At 40.9% G+C, this 20,233-nt stretch overlaps 2 protein-coding genes and 1 pseudogene across 2 annotated transcripts in view; 2 read left to right on the top strand and 1 right to left on the bottom strand.

Moving 5' to 3' along the window:
- LOC115432946 (unconventional myosin-XIX-like) overlaps window positions 1–20,233 on the bottom strand; it is an 84,855-nt gene that overhangs the window by 62,063 nt on the left and 2,559 nt on the right. Inside the window, 28 exon segments of the mRNA XM_030154056.1 lie at window positions 7,830–8,028; window positions 8,246–8,397; window positions 8,400–8,432; window positions 8,435–8,536; window positions 8,539–8,566; window positions 9,179–9,198; window positions 9,201–9,260; window positions 9,512–9,569; window positions 9,571–9,645; window positions 9,765–9,925; window positions 10,412–10,473; window positions 11,017–11,087; window positions 11,203–11,310; window positions 11,399–11,536; window positions 12,500–12,676; window positions 12,759–12,872; window positions 13,171–13,292; window positions 13,380–13,453; window positions 13,558–13,723; window positions 15,076–15,166; window positions 15,254–15,330; window positions 16,336–16,432; window positions 16,577–16,679; window positions 16,775–16,844; window positions 17,553–17,685; window positions 18,309–18,422; window positions 18,503–18,651; window positions 19,938–20,085. Of these exon segments, the coding sequence (XP_030009916.1) occupies window positions 7,846–8,028; window positions 8,246–8,397; window positions 8,400–8,432; window positions 8,435–8,536; window positions 8,539–8,566; window positions 9,179–9,198; window positions 9,201–9,260; window positions 9,512–9,569; window positions 9,571–9,645; window positions 9,765–9,925; window positions 10,412–10,473; window positions 11,017–11,087; window positions 11,203–11,310; window positions 11,399–11,536; window positions 12,500–12,676; window positions 12,759–12,872; window positions 13,171–13,292; window positions 13,380–13,453; window positions 13,558–13,723; window positions 15,076–15,166; window positions 15,254–15,330; window positions 16,336–16,432; window positions 16,577–16,679; window positions 16,775–16,844; window positions 17,553–17,685; window positions 18,309–18,422; window positions 18,503–18,651; window positions 19,938–20,085 (2,886 nt within the window). The 3' untranslated portion in view covers window positions 7,830–7,845.
- On the top strand, window positions 218–2,429 carry LOC115432945 (nuclear protein 2-like). Its single transcript, XM_030154054.1, is given in 4 exon segments — window positions 218–381; window positions 384–463; window positions 466–546; window positions 2,140–2,429. Coding segments are annotated over 3 exon segments (228 nt in total). The 5' UTR covers window positions 218–293; the 3' UTR covers window positions 526–546; window positions 2,140–2,429.
- On the top strand, window positions 2,585–4,819 carry LOC115432610 (zinc finger HIT domain-containing protein 3-like; annotated as a pseudogene).

The raw sequence follows: 20,233 nt of genomic DNA, 5'->3' as shown, positions 1-20,233 counted from the left end.
TATGTATTTTTTCGATGTATATCTTTCCATATATATTTTTTCCAGCTGTGTTTTTTAGTAATGTTTGTACCGCATATATTTTTCCATGTGTATTTTTTACGTGTATATTTTTCCATAAGTATTATTTTTACGTATATTTTTGCTATGCATTTTCCATGTATTTTTTCCCCCCATGTTTGTTCTTCCTTCTTGGCGCAGCCCTAGTCACGTGACAGTGCGTATAAAATGTCGTGCTGACGTCATGTGTTTACTTCTTCTCGAACCGCTGTCGACGCTGCTGCATTCCGCTCCAAATGGCGACCGATATCGAGAGGCTGGTGTCTTTTGAGGAGGCGTACTACGACCAGTACGACTACTACAACCTGCGGGAGTACTCGTGCCACGCGGGGGCAAAGGCCGGAGCAAGAGGGAGATGGAGCTGCACACCAACCGACACTGCCCTGCGGGACACGAGCGGAAGATCGCGCGGAGAAGTTCCACAACAGTGAGATGAAGCGCAGGAGGACCAAGAGCTCCTCATCGTGACCCTCGGCTGGACCCTGACAGGTACCACATCTGACCCACATTCAGCCCGTTCTGGTCCGTACCGGTCCAGAATCACTCATATTTAAATGTTTAGAAGAAGGAAAACCACTCCTCCGGTGCAGTGGTCCATGTAGGCCCGAGGCCAGTAGACAGAATGTACCCAGGAGCACCGCCTGGACCCACGGGGACCCCTCACCTGGATCCCCGGGGACCCCCTACTGACACCCACGGAGGGTGAGACCGGAGGGCAGCTCTGGGTCTGGGTCTGGGCAGAACACAGGCCCACGAACACATCCACCAAGGGGAGGTGGGGGGTTGGTTACTGAAACAAAACAACTGGGTTGAAAAACAGGTGTGGCCTCATGGATGACATGATGCAACAAGTCAGAGCAGCACAGAGAACACAGTGAACACACACAGAACATCCAGAGAACACACACAGAACATACAGGACATACACAAAACACACAGAACATACACAGAACACACACAGTTTCTCCTGTTTTTCTGCATTTCAAACAAATTCCTGTTAGTTCAGGTTCCACATTTAGCACAATATGATCTGAAGTGGGTCACAACCAGGACAATAAGAACAGTGAAAACAGTCCCATTGCAGTATGGGTCTGGGTCAGAGGAACACACACATCTAGGACAGGGTGAAGTTCCTAACACATTCCATGTAAATATTCTGTTTCTAAAATACCTGTGATGTAGAATAAATGCTTGTATTAAACATATTGGACTAGTACTCTAGACACATCGGTTCTTTCATCAGAACAGAATCAAGAATAAAAACCGTGTCATTTTAAAACTGTGTAAGTAAGTCCAACAGATTCCAATATATTTTCCTAAATATTGACATCAGTGTAGTTTCATGTTATTGAACACATCAGAGTTGTTCAGCACTTTGGCCTAAACCTGGTCCAAGTTAGTGACATTTGTATGAAACCAGGTAATAGCACATTTGAAGATAGTTTTGGTCAAACATTTTATTTGATGCAATCATCATTCTTACTGTGTTTAAGTACATACAAATATGTACTGGAATATACAGGGGTTGGACAAAATAATGGAAACACCTTCTATGATGCCACAATGTTAGTGTTTCCATTATTTTGTCCAACCCCTGTAGAACACACACTTATATACCCCAAACCTGAAACCATGGCACCGCTGGACCTGACCCATCTACAAAGTTTCCTTAAAAATGTGAATAACATGAACAACCTGAAATTTCTTAAGAAAAATCAGTGAAATGTGAGCAATTTTCAGCCTCAGTTTATCATTTATACATGTTCATTATAACGCACAGATCACAGTGGATCTACAAATACACATTTAATAACAGACGGAATACTGGTCCAATTACGCTGATTTTATATGAAGACAGTTCAGGTTGGTCATATATTTTGTTAAAGGATAGATTGTAAATGTAAACATTTTCATGTACTTTTACTTTTTTTTAGACTAAAGACAAACATTAGTATTTGTCATTCTTTACAGATTATTATGACAATATTTCACTGGTTTGATCCACTTCAGATGGCTTTGACACCTGTGATGTAAAGACTGAACTCAACCAAATGTGACCCTTTCACTCTTGTTTGGACCCAGATCCGGACAGATCCAGGTTGGATTCCAGATGTTGACCAAGCCATGTGTCTCTGCCTTTCCCGACCCAGTGATGTGAGTGCTGTGACGCCGGGAATCTGCCCAGAAACCAGTCAGGAGCCGGGCCTGGGTCCAGAACTGTACCCTGTAACCAGACCCGAGCCTCTCCTGTTACAGCCGCACAGGAATAGTCTGTGTGGAGCTATGTAGGTCAGAGCTGAGTGAATGATAGACGTGTAGAATACAAGACCTTCTGTGTTTGAAATCAATAAAAATGGATGTTGACCAAACCGGTTTGGATTCTGTTGTTTTGTTGTTATTTGTAGATGAATAAGAACTCATCCCAGTTTCAGACCCAGATGGATTTAAGCAGAAAAAAATACAAACATCAGGAAAATAAATGTATAAAACAGCATAAGACTGTTTTATAGAATATGATACTTTATTGTCGATTAAACAACCAGCAGTTTATTATGAAGCTCAAACTTTTCTGTTAACAGAACAAATGTGTCACATGATGCAGCAAGAAAATGAATCACATCAGATATAAAAGAACTGATGGGAACCGTTTTACTGGAAGATTAACACTTTGCATTTCATTCTTTAAGTACATCTCCATGTGTTTTTGTTAATTAAATAAAACATCTGGATACATTTTTCCCACGGACTCAGAAGGTTCTGTTTATTTCCGCTCAAAGCTTTTATTTTAAAGGTACAATTCAAACCGGAAACAGATCCATTACTTCCGCATGTCGACACGTCGTTAACATCGAACATATTTCACATTTTTAAGATTTTTAGTCGCAAAAATGCAAGTATGCAACGTGTGCCGGGAACAAACACCAAAATACAAATGTCCAACTTGCAAAATACGATAGTAAGTACTTATATTTTTTACTATTTGGTACTAGCTAACTCCGAGTTAGCATCTGACAGGTTTGGTGAAGTTTTACTAAAGTATTAGTCACGTTTTAAAATAAGTATTTGGGACATAATTACTTTTATACATCCACTAATAATACGGAAGATTGTTACCAGCTGTCACTTTCCATTGTTTGTGAATATTATAGTTAAAAACTGTGTTTACCATTAGCTGTTAGCATGCATGAATACAACATGTAAAGGTAAATTACAATTAACTCACTAAAAATATTATGCTCGTTGATCATATCGGAAGGTTGAAGTCATTTAAAACTACTTATTTGAAACGTAGAAAGTCTTTGGTCTATTTTCAGGTAAATGTTGACTTTCATATATAAATATTGTGGTTTTTTTCCACATGGGACGGCAGCCCGTAGAGGCCAAAAAGGTTTTTGCACGCCGTCATTTCTTTATAATTAACACCTTGTATAAAAATTTAATTCTCAATTTTAACTAACTTCATTCACCAGAGATCATGCAGTGTATTCCATAACCTGCTAAAAAATATAGAATTTTTTTTATTATTATTAACGGGTATCTGCTGCCTTTGCTTCTTATTTCCAGTATTAAGTAAGTCACATTTGGATGTTTGACATAAACTTATCTGCATGTTTTTTCTTTTGCAGTTGTTCAGTTGGCTGTTACAAGAAGCATAAAGGTAAATATGAAGAATGTCAGTCATTTCTCATGTGTCACAGTGACAGATCAGATCCACATAGTTGTGTTTTTGGGTTCAGATTCTTGTCTTCCTGTTCAACCACCTGAACCTTCTGGTCCTGAAGTAAAACCTGCCTCCAGTCAGGGTACTGTGGTAGTGTTTGTGTTTACACTTCATCCTGTGTGTTTATTGACGTGGACAGTGAGTGAACCTTAACCTTGAATCGGTCTCAGCTGTATGTACAGATCCGTGGAGCGTTGAAGATCTGCTGAATGAAGATGATATCATCGATAAAGTCCCTGTGGAGAAGCTGCAGCTGTTGGGTACAGTCACACAGCATTTTACTGAAGCTCACATGGAAAGTAGTCAAAAGGAGAAACATAAAAATCCGTCCCCACTTCACAGACATTTGTGGAGCAGAGGATCCATGGATTCACAGACTGACCATGAGTTCAGGTTCCAGATCAGGCAGGATCACTGTCCAAGATGGACAACCAAGTCAGAGAACGGAACCAGGTCCAATCCAACCATTAGTCCATAGTTCTGACCACAGAGAAGGACCCTGAACTCATGGTCAGTCTGTGAATCCATGGATCCTCTGCTCCAGAAATAATGTCTGTGAAGTGGGGATGGATTTTGGACAGTAGAGTCCCTTTGGTGAATTTGCATTGGTGATGGAGAAAGAACAATCGTACAGTTGGATTTCCTGTTTGTAATCTGGTCTAAACTTATTCATTCATTTTCTGATCAAATACACACAATACATTTAATGTACGACTGAACTTATCAACAGTTTACACAGATTTATTTATGTCCAACTACAGACTAATATGAACACAGATCTATGTGAATATTTGGACCGGTTCCTAACTCCATACTTTACTTCCTGTTTGTGGCGTTTCAGGGTCGGTCCGATCAGCTTCGGGACCTCCTCCGTAACCCCCACCTCCGACAGTTACTGCGCTCCGTAGATGCCGCCGACAGTAAAGAGGACGCCATTGAAGGGCCGCCATGCAGGAGCCACTGTTCGTGGAGTTTCCGATTGTGTTTGAACATCGTAGAAGATGGGACGGCGCCAACACACACTTAAAACTTCACCAGTGAAAATGTGTTTTCAATCTTAAAATGTCACTTTGGGCCAAATGTCTTCTGTAGTTTTGATGTCATTGCCTGGTTTCTGCTACACTTTGTGTAAATACTGTACGTATGTAATGTTGAAATAAAAGATGAACCTTTTTCCACCAGTGTCTGTGTCTGAGGAGAACAATGACTGGACATCAGGGACATTAAAGTCATGTCAGTTCAGGTCCACATTCAGACCAATATGATTTGAAGTGGCTCAGAACCAGGAAAATAACATAAAAAGTAAAATTATATTATGAAAGTGTTGAAATTTACAAACTATCCTTTCACAAACATGTGAATAACTGGAACAAATATAAACAACCTGAAATTTATTCATATAAATCAGTGTAACTGGACCAATATTCAGCCTCAGTTTATCATTCATACGTGTTTGTTATAACGTGCAGATACAGTGGCTGTATAAACACAAAATTTATAACAGAATATTGGTCCAATTACACTGATTTATATGAAGACAGTTCAGTGTGGTCAGATTTGTTCAGATTCACATTTTTTTTTAAAATCATAAAATGAACAGAAAAACAATATAACAAAAAAATGAACAACTTAAAAAATAAAACCTGCACAAAAATGAACAAAGAAACTGAGAAACATCAATAAAACGTTAAAATGACACTTATTTGTCATAAGACATTTCATTCATTCTTTCATAATTCATCCCATGGACTGGATCAGACCCTTTGGCGGTCTGGTTTTAAGCCCACGGACCACATGTTGGACCCCCCGGTCTACAGTTAAAGAGTCTGTTACAGAAAACAAACGTCAGTGTGAATTCTACATTTTGTGACATTTATTTTCAGTATAAATATTTCAAACATAATTCCAGTTAAAGTACATTAATGCTTTGGTACAACAGACATTTATTTTATTTCTATTCACTGTTCGTCCTGTAGATACAGCTGGAGAACTGAAGGTGTTCTTTAGTGTTCTACCTTTAATTCCACTGGTCTACAGGTCACATGGTTCCAAAATAAAAGTAGTGCCATTGGACCAGGTGTGAGTCTCTGATCCAGACTAATCCAGTTCTAAATGCTGGTTGGTTGTAGTTTCACAGATAGTCTGGGGTTAATGATAGAATGGGTTAAGTCCAGATGAATATTAGTGTCAGATCGACCAGATCTACTTTAAACACTGTCTGCACATGAGAATACATGGACTGTACAAGTTCTATCAGTGGAACATTTATACATCTATTGGATAAATGGACACAAATCAACTATATGTGGAAGAACACACCATCATATACCTGGAAAACAGCAGCAAACCAGCACTTTGGTCATTAGTTTAACAATTAATCTGATTAAAATATGGAACATTTAAAACCATTTAATCTGAGGGAGATCATTTATAAAACCATGGACCAGTGGAACCTGTTGTGTACATAAATATCTGAGACATTAAATTAAAGGATCGTATAAAACCTCAACACCAGTTGAAATACACGTCTCCCAGACGTTCAACTGTGGAATGACTTTGGTTTTTTTTCCACCTGCAGCTCACAAACACAGAATCTAAAAATCTTTAATGGAGCAAGCTTTAACTCATCAGTTTTTCCCTGATTCTCATCCGTTTTGTGCATTTGTTGATGCTTTCGAGTCTGTTCTCTGTGCAATCGGTGCCATACATGTGCAACACCTGCTTCACTACATTTATGGTAAACGCAGCGTTAACGTCTACGTCGGATTAAAGCGAAGACTTTGGCACTAATATTAAAACCACAGCCACCACGGCTGCACACATCCATTTTGACAGGAGCTTCAGTGGAGTCAGCTTCATGTTCTACAAAATAAATAAAAGGAGGAAAGTCCACTGTACTGAGTAAAACAGATGGAATTAACCCTCTGGTGTCCAGGTGAACATATGAAAACACACTTTAACCCTCTGGTGTCCAGGTGAACATATGAAACACACTTTAACCCTCTGGTGTCCAGGTGAACATTTTAAACACACTTTAACCCTCCGGTGTCCAGGTGAACTATGAAACACAATTTAACCCTCCGGTGTCCAGGTGAACATATGAAAACACAAATTTAACCCTCCGGTGTCCAGGTGAACATATGAAACACAATTTAACCCTCTGGTGTCCAGGTGAGTATATTAAACACACTTTCCACTTCCTGTTATTAAAGATCAGATTATTTGAATTCAACAGTTGTTCATTTGAGCTGATTGTTTAAATTCTGATCCATCTACTAAATCCATCCCATAATAAACTGTTAAATTGCTTCACTAACACCCGTCTACCAAGTGAATACAAAATACACACTGACACATTAACATTTAACATTTGACCTTAACCCAAAAATAATAATAATATGAACCAGTGTTGGTGTGAATCACTGACAGATGACAGAAGGAAACACATAAAAAATATAAATAATAGAGTTTATATGTAGAATATTGGGGGGGGGAGTCTTTTGTGTTTTTTTTGCATCAAAAATATAGTTTGTTTCCATTACAAACATGTCATTTAAAGGGTTTAAATTATGACAGTTGTTGAGTATTTGGTATGTTTGTGTTTATGGATCCAGTTGTTGTTGACATCAGTCCTATACAGTACACAGGTGGACGTCTAAGGTACTGGACACCAGAGGGTTAACATGTCTTTTCCTGCTTTGACACCAACATCATCCCAACTCATGCATGTCCTTGACACCAGGGGACACACGTACTGGGGACACATACTGGACATGAACTAGACTTACTGGGGCCCAGAATAGGACCCAGGTCCTGGTGATGGTTAAGGCCTCATCTGACTCATCAGAAACTGTCATGTGTTTAATCTCTGGGTCCATTTTCCACGTGTGCAGCTCATGCAGCTCCTCCAGTCGTGTGTAAATGACAGAAAAAAAACAAGTCTGGTCCTAAAGTTAAAACAGGAACACAAGCTCAAATCCACAGTCACATGTCCTTTAGTTCTAAGTATGAGGTCTGTCCCTCAGGTCAGGTTGACCTGATGAGCAGCGGCATGTTGGATGACATGTTCAGTGTGTTGGATGCGTGTTGGTTCTTATCCCTGTGTCATGTGACTCCTGACTCTTCCATACCCCCCAGTCCAGCGTCTTCTCCAGGAGGATCTCGTTGAACCCTGTGATGTCACTCTTCAGGTCAGGGTGTCTGTCGGCGTAGAGCAGCGGAGAACGCTGACAGTGCAGCTTCACCGACCCCTGAAACCACAACACACTCACAGATTACCCTCAATCCTCCAGGTCAGCCCTTTATTATATAGGCAGGGACTTCACTTCTATTATGAGGACTGAAGGGAAATCAACCAAACACATACAGACACATTCAGCTGGGGTTTCATCAGTCAATAAATTCTAATTTATAATAATCTATATAACGATAATTAGTCTAACAAGTGGGGTCCTAAAGTGGTCGTACCTTGGGCTGGGCTCTGATGGAGGCCAGTTCGCGGGTGCACTGGTTGGTCTCCACCTTGTAGCTCCCCCTCCTGGATGGCAGGCTGAGGGACGCCATGGCCGACACCATCTTGTGGAAGCCGGACGCCGTCAGGGACACGGTGATGGACGGGCCGAGGCCAGGGCCAGGCCCAGGGGCCACGCCCGCACGGCACCGGCTCCTGGAGGCTGGACAGCTGCACAGAGCCCCGCCCACTCGCCATTGGCGTGGGAACCGGCGCCGACTCCTCTGCCAGGTCCTGGGCGTCATCAGTTCTGCTTCCGCCAAAGATCTGAGCAGAGTCTGACAGAGGAACAAACACGTTACGTCACATGTCTGTTAAAAACGCCTAATGTCCAAGTGGATTTGAACCATTGTTTATTTACTGAGGGCCCCTCCTCCTTAGCCCTACCCTCCATTTTATGCATTCACATGAAGGGTAGGGGTGTTCTGATTCTCGATGAGTTGAAGGGGAGGGGCTAAGGAGGAGGGCCAAGAGGTGAATTGTGATTGGGCCTTTGTCTCATGTGATCCCCATGACACTTTTATTTATCCTCTTCTTCATGGAAGGTATGCAAATGACATTCTGTTATTTTGTTTCAAGACAATTAAGTCAAGCTGAGGTCATTCTATAAGTCTTTTGGGTTTCCGACCTCACCTGCACATTTTCATACCCTTCTCTCAATCAAGAGACATGTTTACATGCATTTGTCTCTATTTTATACTGTATGTGCAAATAATAAATAAAATAACTAAATGACAAAAAGTCCAGTTAGTGCAGATGAAAAACAGCTGTTGGACAAACTTAAATTTACACCCACATGATCTAATGGAACACGACCCAGTTAAGAAACCAATAACATAAATAAATCCATAACCCAAACTCCGCCTTCATTGTGCTCATTGGTTGCTTACCCTCCACTTCCTCCAGGTGTCTGGATCACAGCAGCTGCTCGGGTTCACCTGAGGACCTGCCTCCGGACCAGCCAAGACCGAAACCACTGCAAACACAGTAGAACACTTAGAAGCTTCCACACCATGCTGCTCAGTGTGTGTTCAGTAATTTGACACGTCCATCATTAAAGGAACACGTCATGAATGGATGTGACTGGTTTGGTTTGGTCAGATGGACTGGACTGGACTGGACTCTGTGTCCAGATTGGACTCAGTGTTCAGATCGGACTCTGTGTTCAGACGCCACCAGCTGCTTCCTGTTGACCAGACGCTCAGGTCAGAGTGTTATCCATTTACCTGCTTGGATCAGAGTGGCGGATTGTCGCCTGGCGCGGCGTCGGCGTCGCTGGAAACCGAAGCCAACAGCATTGGATGGAGAAGGCGCACTGAGACAGGATCCTCCTCCTCTGATCCTCCAGTAAGTCCAACTGTGGGACAGAGCCAGGAGTCAGCGGGACCAGAGCCAGGGTTTAGTCTGGTCCTAATTACAACACGCACAGCAGGACACCAAGAACAAAACCACAAGAAGAATCTGAATCAGACTGACCATGAACTGGGTGAGAAACACTTTGGTCTTCCCACAATGCACCAGTGTGTTGTGTTTGTCTCTGTCCAGGTGGTGGGATGGACCAGCTCTTTGTTGGAAAACGACTCTGAGGAGATGTTCCACCTCTTTTTTAAGATCATTGTTTCCATTAACCACTGAGTCTTAAACAAAGAGGACAACCAGGAATTAGACAGAGCCGAAACCTACAAAAATAAACACAACTGCAGATGTAGAGGTTTAGTTTTAGTTCCATGTGACAGTGAACATCAGCGGGTGGTTGACAATGTGTATGAGCACAGAGCAGAGCACGAGACCAGAAGAAAAAGAACATCAGCGAGAAGATCCTTCATCAGTCACACAAGAAACAAATCAACTACATGACAAATATTAGATGAAGCCACAGATGAAAAACGTTAATGTTCTTGCAAAGCGAGCGTTGACCTCCACACACACATGCATTTACCTGGACAATCACAGGAAGGTGCAAATTTAGTTAGAAAAGTCCAGTATTTTTACACCACAATAGAAAAGTCCCAAGTAGAAGAAGTGAGGATCAGATCTAGTCAGAGGGACAGCGATGGAAAAGCAGAATAAACATCTGTGTCTACGTCCACATGTTCATCAAACACAAACACAAACTGTCATACCAACACCGGGAGAATGTCTGCAGATCACCCCGTAACGATGGAGGAAGGTGTCGAAGGGGATTCTGGAAACGAACAGGAAGAAAACGTCCAATAAAACTGAGATACAGGCTAAACAGTGTGGGTGGGGTCAGTATTTACCTGAGTGGGTGGGGTCAGTATTTACCTGAGTGGGTTAGGGTCAGTATTTACCTGAGTGGGTCAGGATCAGTATTTACCTGAGTGGGTGGGGTCAGTATTTACCTGAGTGGGTCAGGATCAGTATTTACCTGAGTGGGTGGGGTCAGTATTTACCTGAGTGGGTTAGGGTCAGTATTTACCTGAGTGGGTGGGGTCAGTATTTACCTGAGTGGGTTAGCGTCAGTATTTACCTGAGTGGGTGGGGTCAGTATTTACCTGAGTGGGTTAGCGTCAGTATTTACCTGAGTGGGTTAGGGTCAGTATTTACCTGAGTGGGTTGGAGTTGGGTCACTATTTACCGGAGTGGGTTAGGGTCAGTATTTACCTGAGTGGGTGGGGTCAGTATTTACCTGAGTGGGTTAGGGTCAGTATTTACTTGAGTGGGTTAGGGTCAGTATTTACCTGAGTGGGTCAGGGTCAGTATTTACCTGAGTGGGAAACCAGCAGCACTGATATGGATCGTCTCTACAATGCCACAGGCCTCAAGCTGCAGGATCACCTGGAAACAGGAAGTATGTTAGACAGACAGACAGGAAGAGACACAGACAGACGGACAGGTAAACAGACGGACAGGTGGGACAGACGGACAGGTAGACAGGTGGACAGGCGTGTACCTCGTCCTTTCTGAAGGTCAGTGGTTGACAGTCTTGGTTTGGTTTGATGCATCGAGTGTAATGAGGCGTCGTTGAGTGAAGGATCTTCATCAGGTTCTCCAGAGAGTTCTGTAATCAGACACCACCGTTGTCATCATCATCATCATCATCACCACCAATGACACGCTGTTACCATGACAACAGAGCATTAACCCACCTTGAACTTTGACACCACAGTGACTTTACTGAGTCCTTTGCTCGTTTGTTTCCCATCATCCTTTTCTGCAAAGATGTGTTGAATCAGGGGGTTTTTGGAACTCTGAAGGAGACTGATGAGTTCTGGGGGAACCGGGTCCTACGGCGGAAAATCCCACAGAAAAAGAGAGCATTGAACACATCTGCCTAGGGTTAGGGTGACGCTGACACCATGTTCACAGTCCACATACAGACTGTAGGAGGTCAGTGAATGCACGTCAGACCTGCACATGCACACATGAAGGATTTAAAGACGCTTTTTAAAGAATTAAATGCAGATTTATAAATTCAAGACTTTAAGACTTTTGGAGACCCTGTGGGGACCTTGGATTTAACCCTCTGGTGTCTGACTCACAGACGTCCTTTAAAACCTAAAGTACATAATCTGCACAGTGTCATAGTAACGTCAACGTGGTTTTATACAGTTTGGTTTTAACTTCTTTTTTTTTTCCTTTTTTTTTTTTGTATTTCATCACCTTAAGCCATAAACAAAAATACTCATTAACTGTCACAATTTTAACCCTTTTAAATGACATTTGTAATGGAAACAAAACATATTTTTTGATGCAAAAAGCACAAAAGATTCCCCCCCTCCAGTATTGTTCATATAAACAGTATAAGTTTTTTTACTGTTCCTTCTGTCATCTGTCAGTAATTAACACTAACACTGGTTTATATTATACTATTTTTTTTGGTTCTAGGTCAAATGTTAAATGTGTCGGTGTGTATTTGTACTCACTTTGGTAGAAGGGTGCTAGTGTAGGAATTTAACACTGTTTATTATGGGATGGACTTAGTGGATGGATCAGAATTTAAACAATCAGACAAAAATAACAACTGTTGAATTCAAATAATCTGAGTTTTAAGAACAGGAAGTGTGTTTAATATGTTCACCTGGACATCAGAGGGTTAAAGTGTGTTTAATATGTTCACCTGGACACCACAGGGTTAATTCATGTGTTTTACTCAGTTTCAGTGGACTTCCCTCCATCTTTTCCTCCTGATCCTTGTGTTTTCATATTAAATCTCCTCTAGTTCTACATCAGCTGTTCCGATAGCTCACCTTGTTCTTCTCCACCATGCCGTGGATCTGGTACTCCACTCTGCCGGCGTAATGGGACACAGTGAAATGGGGTTCTGTGCTGAATTTATTCCAGCTGATGTTGGCATTTTCGCTGAGCTCCTTCTCCAGACGAACCCTGAACGTTTTGGCGTCTGAGGCTCGATTCAGTCGACTCTCCTACGGAAACGACGCACAGGAAACAGAGGTCAGCCACATGGATTTAACGGAAACTACGGTCACATTGAAACCTGAACCAGACCTCGTTGAGCAGAGAAAACACACTGGTGGGGCTGCCCTCCATGAGGTCCAAACAGCTCTGGTTGTCCTGGTAACGGACAAACGACCACTCCAAACCCTCGGACACGTACTCCTCCTGCAGAACACACCATCCATCTATCATCTGACAGTTTCCATTAATTATCCATCCATCCGCCTGCCCGCCCGCCTGCCCATCCGTCCACCCACCCACCCGTCCGTCCATCTGTCCATCCATCCATCCGTCCATCCATCCGTCCGTCCATCCATCCATCCATCCATCCACCCGTCCATCCATCCATCCATCCATCCATCCATCAGTCCACCCACCCACCCCTCCATTATCCATCCATCCATCCATCCATCCATCCATCCATCCATCCATCCATCCATCCATCCATCTTCTTTCTTTCTACCTGCTGAGCTTTCAGATAATGAGCCACAAAGTGCTGCTGCAGTTTCTCGTTGGCGTAGTTGATGCACAGCTGTTCCAGGTTGTTCATCTGGAAACACTCGAACCCGTACACATCTAGAACACCTGGAAAACGCCAGGAGACCAATGTGTGGGTTTAAACACTCATATAAACACATGTCCATGTACGGGCTCAGAGGGTTCCAGTCGTACCTATGAAGTTGGACCAGGTGGACTGATCTGCACAGATGCTGTTGTTGATGAACATCACCAACCACTCGAACAACCTGAAGAAGCACAGTCACATATCAATGAGCTGGAAGAACAGGAGTGGGCGTGGCCCCCTGTAGGACACACCTGTTCCCTGCTTTGGTGGTATGAGCGCTCTTACTCTGCGTAGATGACTTTGGCGAGGCAGTCCCTCCGAACGCTGCACTCGGTCTGGGAACAGGGTTTGAGGACCTGGTGCTTCCCCGCCCTCAGCGTTCGGACCCTCAAACTGGTCTGAAGGTCGTCGGCCGGGACACACAGCAGCTCAGCAGCTCTGAGCAGGAAGTCTACAGCAAAGGACAGACACACACTTAAACAGGAGGGATTTTCAAACCAATGAAATAAGATGAGGTGATCCGAGGATAAAAGCTCTGTTCATTTTAAGGCCTTATTTGTGCAAAACCAAGGACGGTCAGAATGAGGAAAGATCTGTGTCCAACATCCAAAAGGAAAAACTTCATACCCAAAGGTTAGGATGTGAGACCTGTACTGCATTAGACAGAAAAATAATAAACCCATGGAGTTGGATCAGTGACAGTGGATGGACACACTGGGTTTATATAGATTAAATAATAAATAAAATGAACAAAAATTAAAAAAAAAAAAAAACTTGCAAAATTGTGGGGCTCACTTGGGGAACCACACCCACATATTCTGGACGTGTCCTAAAATCAGACCTGATGATATATTTGCCGCTGTGAACACAACCAAACATTTCTAAAGATTTAAAGTTTGCTATTTTAGGTGTAATCCCAGAAATCTTAGCGGGAATAACCGAAAATACCTCTTGTGAATTTTACTAATGGCAGCCATTAAATGCATCACTAAGAAGTGGCTGAAACCTGAACCTCCAACATATAACATTTGGATTGAGAAAGTGAGGGAAATCTATCAGATGGAGCAGATTACTTATGTACTTAGAATTCAGGGAGAGATATTTACTAAGAGATGGATTCCCATGATTAAGCTTTTAATGCAATAAGCATTCAGAAGTGGTCATATACATGTATGTGGGTGTTTTTTTGTTTCTTTTTGTCATTCATGTTTCATTTGTGATTAACTGTAATCAATATCTACTGCAGATATCCTTTTTTTCCATGTATGTCATAGGGGGATGTGTGATTAGATATGTTAATGTATGTAAATGTCTTGTATATTTGTATGAGCAAAACTAAATAAAAATTAAGTAAAAAAAAAGAATAAAACTTTGACAAAATTCTTAATAACATGAAAAACATAAGCAAAACATTTACAAAAATATGACAATAAAATGAACAAAAACAGCCAAAGTGATCAATAAATTTAACAAAAATAAATGAGAAACCAACAAAATAAGTAAAATAAACAAAATAAGCCACAAACTGAACAAAAGTGTAGAAAAAAACCCATGGAATTGGATCAGTGACAGTGGATGGACACACTGGTTTATGTTCAGATAATGAGAGATTTAGTTAAAAAAGACAGTTTTTCTTCAGTTTTTCCCTGTTTTGATAAAATAACCTTTGAATTAACTCTGAATTTTAATGAACATCTACATGATCAGCGAATTAAATACAGAAAATACAGTATTTACATTGAAATAATGTAAATACAGGTGATAATATTAGAATAAATGGTGCTAAATGATATTGTTCCCAACCTTTGGACTCTTCCGTCAGGTTACATGGCTGAGACTCGTCTGTCCAAGTAGAAAAAGTCACATTTCCCAGCTGCAGAATCCCAGCTAATATCTGAAGGACAAAAGGTCAGAACCAGCCCATGAAACAGTGGGATTACAGAGGAATGAACACAGATAAAAGCAGAGTTCAGGATCTGACCGTGAAGATCTGCTTCTGTCGGTCTGAATCCACACCCAGATGGTCCATGGCCTCCAGAGTGTCTGAAAAACAGTCCTCTAGAAAACAGAAGAGCAACACAAACCGGTTATGACACAAAATACATCAAACAAAAGGATGTCTATGTACACCCAATCATTCTATACTGTTGGACTTGTTCAGTTATTTCACCGGTGGAAGGAGATCCTAAATCAACAGTGAGGATGAAGGAACTTTGTAGATGTATCAGACTGGAAACACTGACAGATGATGCAAAAGGAAGGACTTCTACCAATGCTGGGAACCATATATGAACATCAGAACTGATAAAAACACACACAGTCTAATGGACTTTTAAGGATGATGATGATTATTGTTATTCTTTTAATTTAGTTTATTATTATTATTATTATTAGAATAAGACTGTGGAAAAAGACTCAAAGACCAAAGATCTGTGACTCAGTGTGTGTGTGTGTGTGTGTGTGTCTGTATAATGTCAAAAAAGTCAATAAATATATTGTACAAAACCACAGGTCAAGAATGTAAATAATGGGTTTGTACCAAGGTTATAATAGTTTTGGATTTTTCATTATAGTTTAGTTTTATTTAGTTTTGAATTTTTTTTTCTCTAATTCAGTTAGTTTTAATTCGTTTTTAGAGCAGGTTTGCTAGTTTTTATTAGTTTTCTTTTTTTTCTAAATGCTTAGTTTTAAAATTAATTTTAGTTTTGTCGTATCTTTTATCTTCTTCGCCGTTGTATTCAAATAAATCCCAGACAGGACTCTGGTTTCCCCTAACTTTAGTCTCCATGTTTCCAGGTAGAGTGGGGACCAGAAGACGACTGTAAACCACAAGTGACGAGAAGAGACGGACTGTGAAGTGTCATATGGTGATGCCAGCTAAAATTTTTAGTTAGTTGTGTAAGCACACAATACAGTTTCAGTTAGTTATCATTTTTTTCTTTTAATTATAGTTTTTATTTATTTCAGTTAACGAAAATGTTTTTTTAATTCTAGTTTTTATCATTTCATTAGTTTTGGTAAATGATAATAACCTTGGTTAGTACATGAGGAATAAAAACCAACCTTCAACTGTTTTGTCAGCGTTTGGAAGCCACTGAAAGGTCTGTCCTGGAGACATCATCCACTCCAGTCTCTGTTCATCTGTCGCTCCTTTCATCATCTGAAACACAAACACTGACGTTATTAACAGTTATTAACGTTAACTTTATGGTTAATAATATTAATAATGGTTAATGACCTTTATTAACATTATTAACTGTATGTGTTTGTCAGGTTTTATGTGGATGTTGGTCTCTGGACTGACCTGGTAGAAGATGTGAAAGTTGCGTTCGTTGGTTGGTTGGTTGGCCACTCTGGTCTTCTCCAGTAGATACGTCTGGACTGAAGCTCCAACCAACAGCTGACACCTTTAATTAACCACAGGAAATTAACACCTTTAATTAACGACAGAAAATTAACACAAGAACCCAATGGTGATGATGGTGGTGGTGATGAAGAGTACCTGTCTAGTTGCAGTTGGATGTACTTTCCGAAGCGGCTGCTGTTGTTGTTTCGTAGCGTGCAGGCGTTTCCTTCATGGACAGAAAACACTCATTAAAAACTTTCATCGTCCATTAAATGAATGAACAGTAAAAAAACACATTTGATTATTTATGACAAAAGCACAAAAAATTAGACACTAAGGCTCCGTTCACACAGAAGGTAAATGTGTCCATATGTGACCTGGATCTGATCTGTTAAAGACAGTTTAGACAGCACTAATCTGAGCCAGACCACTTTCATATGTGATCCTAAATCTGACCCAGACCACTTTCATATGTGGTCCTAAATCTGATCCAGATCTGATATTTTCCAATGTGACTTCAGTCTGAACGTCCAGGTCGCATTTATCCGACCTTTACGTCATTGAAATGTGACAAACATCACAGTTCTTCGTCCCAGGAGTGTTACTTCCATAAACACAGCGTGGTCATGTATTCCATCAGGACCTCTTTAGTGCATGTGGATCACTTCAGGGTCACATTCAGTTCAGAATCAAAACTGATAGAAGTCGCATTTAATGTGGAATATGAACCAACACACAAAAAAATCGGATTTACCCAAAAATCCAAATTGTGCATTAAGACCTGCTGTGTGAACGGAGCCTTAGACACTGAGTAATAATTAGAAATCAAACCTTAAACGGTCTGTTTTTGGTTTTATCCAGAAAAAAAACACAACTTCAGCAAAAGTGAGAAAGTATTTGTAGAAGTCAGACCCAGACCCAGGGGGGTCCTCACCAAAGGCCTCCATGATGGGGTTGGAGTCCAGGACCCTCCTCTCGATCCTCTCCACCGTGTTCTGACTCGTCTCCAGGGACGACGAGGACGCAACGGTGGCGTAGTATTTCATCAGACAGCGAGATGTCCACGTCTGGACAGAAACCAGGAGATCAGAGGGACTGAGACCCCTGTTACATGACCCGACTACAGACCCTGCCCCTAATCCCACAGAAACCAGGAGACAAGAGGGACTGAGACCCCTGTCACATGACCCAACTACAGACCTCGCCCCTAATCCGACTGAATAGCTTGACTGTAAATGTGCAGTAAAGTCCATGACGGAGCTGAATTAAAGAGGTTTAAGGCAGTTTCAGATGAAAGGGTTTGAACAACAACACGGTTCATTCTGTTCACAATGTTTCACACTCTAGCAGAAAAAATAAAAATTGTATATATATGTGTGTGTATATATATATATATATATATATATATATATATATATATATATATATATATATATATATACACACACACACACACACACATATATATATATATGTATAAATGTGTGTGTGTATTTGTGAATTTTGAGTGATTTTGTGTGTATTTGTGTATATATTTTGTGTTAATGTTGTGTATTTGGTGTGTATTGTTGTGTCTATTTAGTGTATATTATTGTGTGTATTTGATGTGTAATTGTTGTATATTATTGTGTGTATTGTTGTGTGTATTTGATGTGTAATTGTTGTGTGTATTGTTGTGTGTAGTGGGTACCTTTCCCGCTCCACTCTCTCCGCTGACCACCAGGGACTGGTCAACCGGCTCCACCTGACCCTGGACATTCCTGTACGCCTCCTCTGCCACAATGAAGATGTGTGGTTTGGACTCCTGTTGACAGACACACAGCGGTTCTGTTGGTTCTGGTTCTGATGGACCTGGTGGGTCCAGGGCGGTGCTGCTGTGAATACCTGAGGCTGAGGACAGTGGTGGTACTCCTTCATCACGTCCAGGGAGTACAGGTCTGGGACGGGCCTGAACGGGTTCAGAGCCACCAGGGTGCAGCCGGCGTGGGTGTAGAACATGTGGACCCGGTACCGGGCCTGGAGGCACCGGAGAACTGACACAGAACCAGCAAACATCACAAACAAACCCACACAAAACAGGAAATAAGAGCCAGTCTTCAACTCAGACAACGGAGACGAATACAGCATCAACATGAAGAAAATCACACGTTTATCTTTAGTTTATAATAAATAACATAGGAGCAGGTCGTCTGTATACAGTTAATGTTATACATCAGAGTAATCACAATAATTTATGAATCCTAGAAGAAATTATTATGTGTCACAGTCACTCTGTGCAAGTAGAATTAAAGTAGGAGGAAAAAAAATACACACACATATAAATACAAATATAAGAAGAATCATACGTATAATAATAAAGACAAGATAAACTACACTTCCCATATTTCCTTGCCCTCCAGTCTTTCTGCATTAATAGTGTTTATCGTCGTCTGTCAGGTTTAATGTTCATGTGTAAATAAAACGGAGTGGCTGAAGGTGAATGAAGGTGGAAACATTAGGACACAGTGTGTATGAACAAACACACAGCAGGTTTATGAAGCGTATCACACACTTAACCCATAAATACCCAAACATCCACCAACAAAAATCATCTGCTGATGGAAAATATGTAGCAAAGAAGAAGAAAATTAAGTCCAAAAAAATAAAACAAGCAACAAGATTAACAAAAGCAGCCGATGTCATCCATAAAATGAACAAAAATGAAAAATAAACCAAAAAAAAAAAAACAAATAACATGAACAAAATGAGACACAAACTGAACAAAACTGAAGAAAAAATGAACAAAAAATAAATAAAAACTAACAAGAATGAATAAGAAAATTCACAAAGTAATCAACATGGAGAAAATAAGCAAGAAAATGAACAAAAGCAGTCAAAGTAATCAATAAAATGAACTAAATTAATTTTTAAAAATTACAAAAATAATAAGCAACAAAATAAGAAAAACTGAACAAAACTGTAGAAAAAAAATATAAACCCATGGAGTTTTAAAAGGCCAGTGGATGGACACACTGGGTTTATGTTCAGTTAATGACAGATTGGACTGAAAAAGACACTGTTTATTCAGTTTGATCTGTTTTTATATAATAACCTTTGAATTTACTCTGAGTTTAATGAACATTTACATGATCAGTGAATTAAATATAGAAAATACAGGATTTACACTGAAAAAATGTACAATACAGACAATAATGTTACAATAAATGGAGATAAATCAGAAACAGAAAGGTTAAATATAGAAGTAGTCATGGGTGTTTATGGGTTGATGATGAGTCGACAGGTGGGTGGAGTTGATAGGTGGGTGGAACCTGGTGTTTACCTGTGGTCGGGGTGACGGGGTTGACCTTGGTCAGGTCGTCGTAGGTGTGGAGCTGCTCTTCATCGGTGAGGAAGGCCTGGACGTCTCCATCCAGGGGGTCATTCATGGATTGAGATGGGAGGGGGGGTTTGGTGATGCATTCACTGACCTGGATGAAGAATCAGACCAAACAAACAAACAGGACGATGAAGCAAATCAAGCACACGACTGATGAAACCAGAGGAGTGGAGTCTGAACAGGCCCAGTTTCCAAACACGTCTCCTCCCTCTGGACTTAAATAAATACCATATTTATGA

Source organism: Sphaeramia orbicularis, chromosome 14, assembly GCF_902148855.1.
Source record: "Sphaeramia orbicularis chromosome 14, fSphaOr1.1, whole genome shotgun sequence".
Classification (NCBI taxonomy): Eukaryota; Metazoa; Chordata; class Actinopteri; order Kurtiformes; family Apogonidae; genus Sphaeramia; species Sphaeramia orbicularis.
The sequence above is the reverse complement of the archived record's forward strand: the minus strand, read 5'-3'. Positions and strand labels throughout refer to the sequence as shown.